This window comes from Chinchilla lanigera, unplaced genomic scaffold (genome assembly GCF_000276665.1).
Source record: "Chinchilla lanigera isolate Chin_1 unplaced genomic scaffold, ChiLan1.0 scaffold00032, whole genome shotgun sequence".
In the NCBI taxonomy this organism is placed as follows: domain Eukaryota; kingdom Metazoa; phylum Chordata; class Mammalia; order Rodentia; family Chinchillidae; genus Chinchilla; species Chinchilla lanigera.
In genome coordinates, this window is record NW_004955433.1 from 264,643 (window position 1) to 276,918 (window position 12,276).

Consider the following 12,276-nt stretch of genomic DNA (forward strand, 5'->3'; position numbering starts at 1 on the left):
CATTGGGTATCTTGTCTCAGCAATGAGAGAAAAGTAACTAAGACAATCACAGATGCCCATTTTTGGATTGGGTCTTTGAATTTGGGGGGGACTGATTTTTTAAAAATTCTTTATATGTTGTAGACAGAAGTCCTTTGAGGGACAGTCAGCTAAAATTTTTTCCAGTTTGTGGGTTTTCTTTTTACTCTGCTGGTGATTTCTTTAGATGTGCAACAACTTTTTAATAAGATGAGATCCCAGTTGTTGATTCTTTGAATTATTTTCCATGCAGTTTGGCTTTTGTCCATGCACTCTCTGCATACCCCTTTGCCTTCAAGATTTTTACCTACTTTCTGTTGCAATAGATTTAGTGTTTCTGTTTTAATATTTAGATCTTTGATCCATTTTGCTTTGAGTTTGGTGCATGGTGATAGATGTGGGTCTAGTTTTAGTCTTCAGCATGTGGCAAGGCAGTTTTTCCAGCATGATTTGTTGAAGAGCCTGTCTTTCTTCCAGTGAACTTGTTTCACCCCTTTGTCAAAGATAAGGTGGATGAGTATGTTTGTGGTGATGACTGCATCTTCCATTGATCCTCAGGTCTACTTTTTTACCAATATCATGTTGTTTTATCATAGTATCCTTGTAGTATAATTTCAAGTCAGGAGTTGTGATGCCAACTGACTTGTTGTTGTTGCCCAAGATTGTTCTTGCTATTCTGGGTCTCTTCTGGTTCCAGATGAATTTTAGGAATGTTTTTTCGATATCTGTAAGTTACACTAGTGGTATTTTGATTGGGATTGCATTGACTCTGTACAATAATTTTGGGAGTAGGACCATTTTCACAATGTTGGTTCTTACTATCCATGAGCAAGGAATATCTTTCCATTTTCTGAAATCTTGTTCGATCTGTTTTTTCAGAGTGCTGTAATTTTCACTATGTAGGTCTTTTACTTTGTTAGATTGATTCCTAAATATTTCAGTTTTTTGGTTGCTATTGTGTATGGTTTCTTTAATTTCTCTCTCAGTGTGTTTGTTGTTTGTGTATAGGAATGCTATTGATTTTTGAGGGTTGACTTTGTATCCAGCTACACTACTAAATTTGTTGATTAATTCTGTGACACTTTTCATGGAGTTTTTGGGGTCTTCCATGTAGAGTATCATGTCATCTACAAATAATGATAATTTCACTTCTTCCTTTCCTCTCCTTATTCCTTTTATTTTTCTGTCTTGCATAATTGCTCTGGTTAATGTTTCCAGAACTATGTTGAACAGGAGTGGTGACAGTAGACATCCTTGTCTTGTTCCTGATTTTAAAGTGAAAGCTTTCAGTTTTATCCATTTAGTGTGATGCTGGCTCTTGGTTTGTCATAGAGGGCTTTGATCAGAGTGAGGTAAAGATCATCTATTCCTATTTTCTATAGGGTTTTTATCATGAATGAGTGTTGGACTTTATCAAAAGCTTTTTCTGCATCTATTGAGATGATCATGTGTTTTTTGCCTTTGACTCTGTTGATACAGTGTGTTACATTTATTTATTTGAATATATTGAACTATCCCTGCATTCCTGGGATGAATCCCACTTGGTTATGGTGTATAATCTTCCTGATGGCTTGCTGCATTCTGATTGCTAATATTTTATTGAGTATCTTTCCATCTATGTTCATTAGGGAGACTGGCCTGTTGTTCTTTTCTTTGGGGGGTCTTTCTCTGGGTTTGGTATCAGGGCAATACTTGTCTCCCAAAATGAGCTAGGGAGAATTGCTACCTTTACAATTTCCTTGAAGAAGGAAATTGAGGAGTGTTGGCAATAAATCTTGTCTGAATGTCTTAGAAAATTCAGCTGTGAATCCATCAGGACCTGGGCTTTGTTGGTAGGTTTTTAATCATGTTTTCAATTTCATTAATTGATATTGGGTTATTCAGGATTTTTATATCTTCTTGATTCAACTTTGGTAATTTGGATGTATCTGGGAATCTGTCCATTTCTTCATTGTTTTTCATTGTATAGAAGTAAGGATTGTCAAAGTAGATATTGATGATCTTCTGAATTTCTGTAGGATCCATAGTGATTTCATCCTTTTCATTCCTTATTATGTGAATTTGAGTTTTTTCTTTCCTTAATTTGATAAGGTTGGCTAAACACTTACCAATTTTATTTTTCTTTCGTAGAACCAACTCTTTGATTCTTTAATTCTTTGTAGTGTTTCCTTCATCTCAATTGCATTAATTTCTGCCCTGATCTTTACAATTTCCTCCCTTCTTTGGGCTTTTGGCTTGACTTGTTCTAAAAGTTTGAGGTGCAGCAGTAGGCTATTTATTTGTTCTCATTCTTTTTACCTGATGTGTGAGTTCACTGCTATAATCTTCCCTCTGAGGACTGCTTTCATTGCATCACACAGATTCCAGTAAGTTGTATGTATGTTTTTGTTTGTTTGCAGATATTGCTTAATTTCTCTTTAATTTCATCCATGTGCCCTTGGTTGTTCAATTGACTGTTATTTAATTTCCATGTGTTTATGGAGTTTTTATGATTTCTTTTGTCATTAATTTCCAATTTCATTTCACTATGGTCTGATAGTATGCATGGGATAATTTCAGTTCCTTTGCATTTACTTAAGCATGTACTGTGTGCTAGCATATGGTCTATTTTAGAGAACATCCCATGTGCACCTGAGAAGAATGTGTATTCTGATGTTGTGGGATGGAACACTGTAAATGTCTACTAAGTCCATTTGTTCACAATTTTTGTTCCATTCTGTTACTTCTTTGCTGATTTTTTGTCCAGCTGACCTAAGTCTTTGTGTCAATGGGGTGTTAAGGTCCCTCATTACAATAGTATTATTAGTTATTTGCATTTTAATGTCTATTACAATTTGTCTTATATCATTGGGTGCTACCATATTTAGGGTATACATATTTATGATTATTATCTGTTTCTCTTAAAGTTTTCCCCTGACAAGTATGTAGTGACCTTCTTTATCTCTTTTGATCATTCTTGGTTTGAAGTTTGCATTGTCTGCAAACAGAATAGCTACTCCTGCTTTTTTCTGGGTTCCTGTCATGTGCAGTATAGTTTTACGTCCTTTGACTTTCAATCTATGAATTTCCTTTTGAGTTAAACGTATTTCTTGTATACAGCATATTGTTGGACTTCATTTCTTGATCCACTCTGCCAGTCTGCTTTTATTGGTGAATTGTGGCCATTTACATTAATGGTTATAACTGGTATGTGTTGGCTTATCTTTATCGTGTTATTTACCTGCTGTTGGTTTCCTACTTTTCTCTCTGCTTGCTGTGCTAAGTGGTTCCTTTGTATTGTTGTTCCTGAAATTATGGTCATTTTTACTTTTTTCTAGAATATCTTGTAGTACTTTTTGTAGAGTTATTATGGCACTTATAAAGTTTTTCAGTTGTTCTTGTCATGGAAATATTTTATATCTCCATTGCATTTGAAGTATTGTTTTGCAGAATACATCAGTCTTGGTTAGAAGCTGTTGTGTCTCAGAACCTGAAATATTCTACTCCAAGCACTTCTTGACTGGATGGTTTGTGTTGAGAAGTCTGCCGTGATTCTGAAGGGCTTTCCTTTATAGGTGATCTGTTTCTTTTCTCTAATAGCTCTTAATATTCTGTTCTTTTGCTGGATTTCTGGGATCTTGATTATTATATGTCTGGGTGTAGTTTTATTTTGGGTATGGCTAGTTCAGTTCTATGTGCCTCACTTACCTGTATGTTGGATTCTTTTCCCATGCTTGGGAAATTTTCTGCTGTTACTTCTGCAAATATTCTTTTTATGTTATTTGTGTTGACTCCTGCTGTTTTGTTGACCCCTATAAGTCTTACATTATTTTTCTTTCCATCGTCTTACAGCTGTTGAATTGATGTTTCCTGGATCCTTGTTATTTTTAAGAGATCTTTCTTTTCACAATCACTAGCTGTAATGCTGTTTTCAAGATCTAAAGTCTATCCTTGGCTTCATTCAAGTGGTTTTTCTAGCTTTCAATGGAAATTTTTATTTCCTGGGTATCTCGTTGAATCTGTATCATGCATTCTTGTTCTTTCCTATATTGTTCATTTAACATTTCCATAATTTTCCTTTGCTCATCTATTTTTTTACATATGTCTTGTTTAAATGTGCTGAGCAATTCTTTCATTACTGTTGTCATTTCATTTCTTTCCCTAAGAGATTATTTCTGATCTGATATCTTTTATGACCTGATGGAGTTTTTTCTTTACTTCAGTTGCAATCATTTGAGAGACTTCAGATGTGTGACTTTTAAATTCTTCTATGTCAATGTCTCCTGAATTTGTTCTGGATGAGATGGAGTTCTGAGATTACATTTTGCTCCTTTGCTTTGTCATTTTGGATGCCAGAGGTAAAGCACCAAGCCTCACTCTTTCTGGGCAGCTCACCAAAGGTCTCTAGGGTCTGTAGTTTTCCTGGGTGTCAGACTTGCCCCACCATGGTGGTGGGAGGTGGTCCACTGGGCCTGGGATCCCCAGGCAGTTGACTCTGCTCTTGTGGGCCTCTACTTTGAACCACAATGATGGTAGAATGTGACTCACTGGGGCCAGTGTACCCAGGCAGTTGATTCAGGGTGTATGGGCCTCAGCTGTGAGCCACAATGTTTGCAGATTGACAGGTGGCTGGGCCACTGGGTTCCAAGTTCCCAGGCAGTTGATGGAGTACACCAGTCTCTTCTGGGCCTCAGGTGTGAACCATGACGTCGTGGAATGGGGGCTTCTGGGACTGAGGTCCCTAGGCAGTTGTTTGAGCTCGCACATGCCTTAACTGCAAACCTGAGTAGCAGTGAAACCTGGTTCACTGTTCTGAGAAGGAACATCGGTGACTCTGGGGTACATCTAGACTTGGACCAAAGAAGCTATCTCTTACTGTTTACTAGAGTCTTTTCTTTTTTATTTATTTATTTGTCTAATTTACACATGTAAATTGTATGTACTTGTGCATAACATGAGCTTTAGAAATATGTGTCAGAGCTATCAGTATTGAGAAAAAGCTGGCAGAGGTGGGGTGAAAACTCGAGCATATGTGGCCTGCTAATAAGGGAAAGATATTTCAAAGTTAAGATATGGTCAGCAAATCCCAATGCTACAAGAAATCAATAAGGAAGAGCCTGAAAATAATTTCATGTTTTAGACAAATAGCAAGTCGTGATGACCCTCCAAGAAAAACTTGCAAATCTTCAGAGACCATGTATTGTGCTCAGTAGCAAGTTGGAGAAGAGGAAATAAAGTTGAGAAAGGGTATGACCAACATTATCCCTCAGTGATGGGGACGTGGACAGAACCAGATGCCAGCTTTCCAGTAAGGAGTAGGCTGGTTGTGTTCCTTGTGTTTTTCAAAGATGGAAGATGTTTAGCCATATTCTCATGTCACTTCTTCCTGGACAGGGAAGAAGTGAGGAAGGATACTGGTGGAAAACTTTGGGATTATACATGTAGGTTAGGCTTTAGTGGATGAGTTGTTTGTTAGAGGTGTGATTATTGAAAAAAGACGTGTTCTCTGTTTTACCATGAGAGTGGTAGAAGTGAAAAGAGTGTAATAATTTGAAACTACACTGGGGACCTTGGAAAATAGCCATGTCACTTTCCTCACAATCAAGAGTGGAGAGAAACAAATCCCCGTGACCATGTAGGTTAGCCCTGAAGTGCCGTTCTTTGGAGAGAGCCAGCATCAGAAGAGAAGCAGAGTTCATGAGGAGAGGGAGGAGACACAGACTCTGTACTGGAAGGGCTTCTGGGTCAGTGTGACTGTCAGCAGGAGGGATGTGTAGTGAGGGAGGTCACAGCAAGGAGGGTTGGCACTTGTGAGGGTAAAGGATATGGGGAGTATGCCTGGGTGATGTGGGACTCTATCTTGTCAGGTCCCTGGTGGTAACAGAAGTCTATACAGGAAGCATCTCATCTCCTGATCTCTGCTTTTTAAAAGTAAGATATATGATGTGTGTTTTCTTCTGTAGACATGAGTATATCAGTGGATATTACAGACTATCATCCTACTACCTTGGGAAACTATTATGTGAACTACTACCCAGGAGGTTGTTGCCAAGTATTTTATTTACTTGTATTCCTTACTTCATGCTAGGTAGGTAACAAAGAAGTGCATCTGTACCTTGGATATGAGGTAAAACCTGTTTCTCTTTGCAGGCATGTTCATTATTGTCAAAAGTATAAATCAAGCTGTGACTAGGGAAGCACATACCCACTGTGAACTCTCTGAAGTAGCTGTCCAGTTTGGGCATTTTTCTGAAAGCCTTACCCCAATTGACCTATTAAACTGACTTATAAAACTGCATTGTACTGAGAGATACTGTGTATCATACACAGACATTTGAAAAATTTATAAACTATTTGAGACTATGCTAAAGGAGATAGGGTATTCATTGCCTATCTATATTATATTCTCCGTATCTGTCCACATATATCTCTGTATAGAGATAAAATGAATCAGTCTGTAAATCTCTAATATCTGTGGAGAGATAGAGGACTGAAAATCAGAGAATGTTCCACTCTTGTATTCAGAAAGAGCCAGCATCAGACAAAAAAGCAGAACCTCCAAGAAGATTCCACACCTGTCCCTTTCTTGCATGAGGGAAAACTGGTGACTTCTGAGGTTTATTGATTAAATAAAAATACTTCTTTGAAGAATGTAGATGGATTCATTTGTGTTATATATTTAGGCTTCATCCCAGGTTCATTGCCTCAGAATATCCATATATTTCATGATACATACATAGATATACACACATGCACACATACATGGAAACACACATACCAGAGTTATCTATGTTTGTCAGTACAGCGCACAATAAGAAACACTGATAGTGCTTTAACCTGCCATTTTCCAAATAAGAAATGGGTCGTAAAGAATCAAGCGTGTAATACAGACCCCTAAACATCTATTTGATAGTCTTGTGGCTCTTCCAAAATCTTCAGACCATATGAAGATTAGCTCATTATAGTTTACATACCTTAGCTCATTATAGTTTACAAAGTAGTTTATGAAACTTAGTCCCATTTTGCATCTCAGAGTTATGTGATGTTTTGTCTAGAGGACTTATGTTATGGAGGCCTTTTCCCTCCCACAGACACTGAAACCCCAGGAGTCATGGAATCCTTACCCCAGTCTTCCCACTAGTGCCATCTCAGCAAACAGTGCTATAGCGATCTGGGTAAGGGAACAGTTGTAGCCAAGTTTCCTGTGAGAGAAAGTAGGAGAATTTTGGCCTGTCGTGTTTCCTGGGGCTTTCCATCTCAGGGACTCAGATTCATTAGCACACACACAAGAGCATAGGTGCTGGGTGGAAAAGTGCTTTTGCAGTGAATGTGAAAGAGAAAACTCCATGATAACTCTATGCAACTACATGGAGGGGACAATGACATTGATTTGCCAGGATAGTTGGATAGTGGGTAATTTTTTTTATTCTAATACTGGTTTCTCACAATGGCGGTACTGTTGTGTTATATGCACAGTAGACATTCACAATAAGCCAGACAGCTGAACTAACCCCTTCTTTTCCTTCTAAGGATCAAAGCCAGAGCTGAAGGCTTTCCTTACCATGACTTTTACGCTAATGATGGTGCGTTACTCAGCCAGTTCCTTGGCACTGGCCATAGCAGTGGGTCAGAATGGGGTGTCCATAACAACCCTTCTCATGAACATCTATTTTCTCTTTATGATGGTGAGTATAAACTGTGCTTCTCTCGGGAATTTTTCCCCTTCTTTCTTCTTGCACATTCGTCTGTCCTGTAAAACCTGCTTCGGGGATTCTGTACATGGGACTCTGATAATGCATTTTGAAGTTCCTGTTTAAACAAAAAGTAAAAAGGGTCATTCTTTTTTGTTTCTAGATTTGTGGTTAGTGGAAACAGATAGCACTGGTGTCAGAATAGTACAATTGGCCTTCAGACCATATGACTCATACCATTAGCTCATTATAGTTTACAAAATAGTTTATGAAACTTAATCCCATTTTGCATCTCATAACTTTATGTCCATGGGTTCTGTATTCAAAGATTCAAACAACCATGGATCAAAACTATATGAAGTAAATATTGTATCTGCACTGAAGGTGCAACTTTTTCTTGTAATCATTCCCTATATTATACAGTATAAACTGTTTACATACCATTTATATTGTTTAAGGTATCATAAGAGATATAGAGATAATTTGAAATACAGAGGATGTGTATATTTAAAGCATAAAGAAAGGCTATATGTGAGTTACATGCAAATACTATGCCTGATTAAAAATAAGAGACTTAGGCATCTCTAGATTTCCTTCCTAGGGGAGGGAGCAGTCCTGGAATCAGTCTGTCTCACATACTGAGGGATGACTGTACTTACGTTTCTGTTGTGTGCAGTGACGGAGAATGCTGAGGGCTTAGCCGTGATAATTAAGACTCTCCCAAATAAATGGAAATACAGTTTAAAATGTATTGTACATCTTTTAAAACTGTAAGCAGCCTTAGTTACGCATAAGTATCCTCATGCAGAGGAGGAAGGTAAGTAAGTAGAGTAGTGGAAAGAAGTTGCAAAAGTTGGTCCTAGCAGAAATATTTAGAAGGTTGTGAAATTCTTGAAGAAGAGCTTGTGAGAATTTCTCAGAATCACTGGACCAGTTCTGACATATGGGTTTGGGTTTTTTTTTAAAGATTTTTTTGGCGATGTCACTGTACTTTGAAACCATGGCACCGCAGCTCTTGTGGCTTCAGTACCTCAGCATTCCTCATTATGGCTTCATGGTAAGTTGTCCTTGTCTGTGGTTCTTACGGGTGACCACGCTGGGCACCATCAACACAAACTCAGGCTGTCTCTTTTCTCTGGCCATTAGCTGTGATTGACTGCTTCATAATTTTATTTTATGAGCAGTAGATGACAATTTCCTACTAAGCGTGTTCAGCACAAGGTTAGGGTATCATCTGGGTTTCCTTGACCCCCGAGTTGTTTAAGGGAAATGAAGGGCCGGTAATCACAGAGTAAAAGGGAATCACTGACTAATTGATGGACAAGATATTGTGTTTCACTAAGTAAGGAAATAAGAGAGGGTAGAGGCTAGAACACATAGTTTGTATCAAAAGGAAAAATAGAAGAAAAGCAAAAACCATAAAGCATATCAGAGTCATAGCCATACTGACTTTAGTAAGCCAGTCAGCTCCAAAGAAACCTTGTCTTCCTTAATATAGTAAGTGAGATTTTTAACTCCTGTAATTACAACCAGTTTTGGTGAAAACTAGAAAGAAGGTTGTTGCCAAAAATCAACAATATTCATTGAGCATCACTGTACCGTTTTGCACAGTGTACATGGGGTTATAAAATCAGGGGAAGAAGAAAGACACTGGGTAGTACAGACAGAAGGGTCCTCTCTTGAGCAGTTTGAAGTGATGTATCATACTTAGTGCTCTTCACTGCCAGGAAGTGAATAACTTCAATTCCTTTGCCTTGACAAGGACTGTGAATGTGAAAATTGATACATTTTTAAAAATAAGGATTCAGCTAATGGGTGTTATTCTGATAATTCTTGGTAAATTTTTTGAAATTTAAAACCAGTGTTTACCTTGCTCTGCTTTTGCTTGTGTTACAGGCTTTGCAGCACAATGAGTTTCTGGGACAAATCTATTGTGCAGGACTCAATGCCACAGAAAGCAGCAGCTGTCTCAACTATATCATGTAAGTCTGCACTCAGTGTCCTAGCACGTCTGGACCTGCTGTGGTGTGTTGTGGAACGGCCCTGGCTTAGAGCTAGTATGAGTCCTTTCAGAGCAACAACCTTTATGGACCTATTTCTATATCTTTATCAAATTTTTACTTTGATTAGTACATGTTTGCAGTACATAATGACTACATTCATCACAGTGAGTTGGTATATGTACAAAGCACATCTTAATTCTTTTTACATCCACTTTCCCTTCTCCCTTCCCTCTACCTCGATCCCTTTCCCATTTGCAAAAGATCTATGTCCCTGTTTCCTAATTTGAGTCGTTTTACACTAATGCATGTGAACATGCTGTAGAACTCCTGTATTCTACCACAGTCCAAATTATATTTAATGTTGAGGACTATTTGGGGCCTTCTAATATTTGGTTTGTGGGTTTGAGTTCTTACACTGTATAACATTTGAGTTTGCAATGGGTTGCTTTAATAGGTTAGTCATATGACCTCTGAACTGAATGGATTATGTGATACCTCAGGGCCTAGCCTATGTAAAGTAGTAATGACTGAAAGAGCAGCTATACCACGAAGGGAGTGAATGTTGCTCTCCACCTATCCCCTAGGATCTTGGCTTTCCCTCCACCTCATGCATTTGGTAAAATCATGAAATAAGAGGTGGTTTGTATGTGTATAAATTGACTCAGAACACCCCCTATGAGAGGATGTATCCTACAATGAATGAAATACATTTTACTAAATTTTTGGAATGTCATTTTTGCATAATAGCTTCAAAAGAGAAATGCTCACTTTAGAGGATCTTATTTTGAAGTTTTAATATTTTCTTTTTCTATGATTGTTAATATGATGGAATCCTAAATTTCTTTGGAATGTTCAAATATGTAGAAGTAACTTTTAGTAATATATTTTTATGTTTTATTATTTGTCAGGAAAAACCTCTATGTAGAGATTATTTACCCATTCATTTTTTGTTTGACCTGGGCGTGGTGTCTAGCACAAAGTGACTGCCAGCCTAATGGCCAGGGAACGTGGACAGGAAAAGTGGGACCAGATGAGGAACTACCATGGGCTTCACACTCCTTTAAAGCTCATCCTCCAAGGAAAGGAGGGAGCTGCTCTTGCTGTAAAGAGAGGCCGCTGGTGTTGGTGGAACTGCTGAATCCTAAGAGAGAACGAGAAATGGTAGCAGGCAGTAACTGTGGTTGCACCAGGTGTTTTTAGTACCAGCTGCTTTTCTAACCCGCTCCAGGATCCTCCATCTGCTCCAGCAACAACCTCAGGTCTGTGGGGAAAGTCCTACAGCTGAGAATCTACAGTGCTTGGCCGTCTTAGTGCCAGCTCTGATGGGACATGGCTCTGGCTTGAAGCCCTTGCTCCCCACTGGTCCTACTTTTGGAATTTTTAGCCTATGTTGTGGAATGCTGTCTTGGTGAGCAGAACTATAAAGAGCTTGATCAGCTTAGCAAGGGCCGCAGGTGTTGTTGATTAAAACCTAGAATTTCTCCATCAAAAGAAAATAAAAAGTTACTGGATAATATTTCCTTTGAAGAGAGCAGCATTATACACTTGAAATAAATGAATCTTAAGAAACTAAAAATTTGGCTCATAGTGTGACTCTGCACACTTAGCCGAGTTATTTCAACCTGGTTTCCCTCCTCCTTTAACTGTGCAAGTATCTGTACCTCTTGGATTGTTTTATGGATTAAATAAACTATGAAGTACAAGTTGTTGAGTATGAAATTTGTAACAATATTGTAAGCAGCCAATGATTATTAGCTATTATATGTGAAGAGATAAACTACTACTAACAATTTTTTAACATGTAGATTTCTTTAACAAAGAAACAGTGAATATACTGGGTAATGTCTGACTGATCCTAGAAATGAAGTTGTGTTCTTTCTGTGTTGCATTTCAGATGCTATGGTGATGAATACTTGACCACCTATGACACTGATCTCTCACCTTGGGGCTTGTGGAAGAATCATGTAGCTTTGGCTTGTATGATGATCATCTTCCTCACCATTGCTTACCTAAAATTATTGTTTCTTAGGAAACATCCTTAAATTCCCCTTTAATTTACTATAAATTACCCCCACATTAAAAAAACACTTGATATATTTTAAATATCCGATGGTTTGTTTTTGTTATTGTTATCTTTATGTTTACTTGCTATCATACCATGTAGGCAACTAATTAAGCTTCTATTTCAAGCTGACTACTAGCAATCTAGTGCCAACTAAGCTAAAATTGTAGCTCAGTCTCTGTGCATATGTGTATTTATGGAATACACTTTTTACCTTCATCATAATCCAGTATTTGCATGTTAGTTTTACATTACTCTTTACTTTGACTGTTTCATATTCATTTTGCTTTACTTATGAGTATAAATAAAGTAGTATGAATATATATTCATATATATAAGCGTTTTGAGCAATTGGTACTAGTACATAAGGAGAGGGGAGAGGAGGGAGGGAAGGGAGGAGGGGAGAGAGAGAGAGATTTGTAATATCCCACCGCTTACTGTAGCCCACAACACATCATGGGTGTTGGATCCCGTCGTTCTCTATAAGACCAGACCGACCTTCTCTTTTCTGAATGGTCTCTTA

The 12,276-nt window shown here is 38.0% G+C and overlaps 1 protein-coding gene across 17 annotated transcripts in view; it reads left to right on the forward strand.

Annotated features, from left to right (window-relative positions):
- The window catches only part of LOC102006600 (ATP-binding cassette sub-family G member 2-like), a 150,829-nt gene extending 139,033 nt beyond the window's left edge, over window positions 1–11,796 (forward strand). For 8 of the 17 annotated variants that reach the window (XM_013516146.1, XM_013516145.1, XM_013516147.1 and 5 more), the window contains 5 exons: window positions 5,961–6,085; window positions 7,528–7,682; window positions 8,656–8,745; window positions 9,585–9,670; window positions 11,586–11,796. In XM_013516146.1, the coding sequence (XP_013371600.1) occupies window positions 5,961–6,085; window positions 7,528–7,682; window positions 8,656–8,745; window positions 9,585–9,670; window positions 11,586–11,733 (604 nt within the window). In that variant the 3' untranslated portion in view covers window positions 11,734–11,796. Of the gene's footprint in view, window positions 1–5,864; window positions 5,929–5,960; window positions 6,086–7,527; window positions 7,683–8,655; window positions 8,746–9,584; window positions 9,671–11,585 lie in introns of those variants that run through there. The other 9 variants (XR_001234730.1, XM_013516154.1, XR_001234729.1 and 6 more) reach the window with 8 other exon arrangements.
- The last annotated feature ends 480 nt before the right edge of the window (window positions 11,797–12,276 follow it).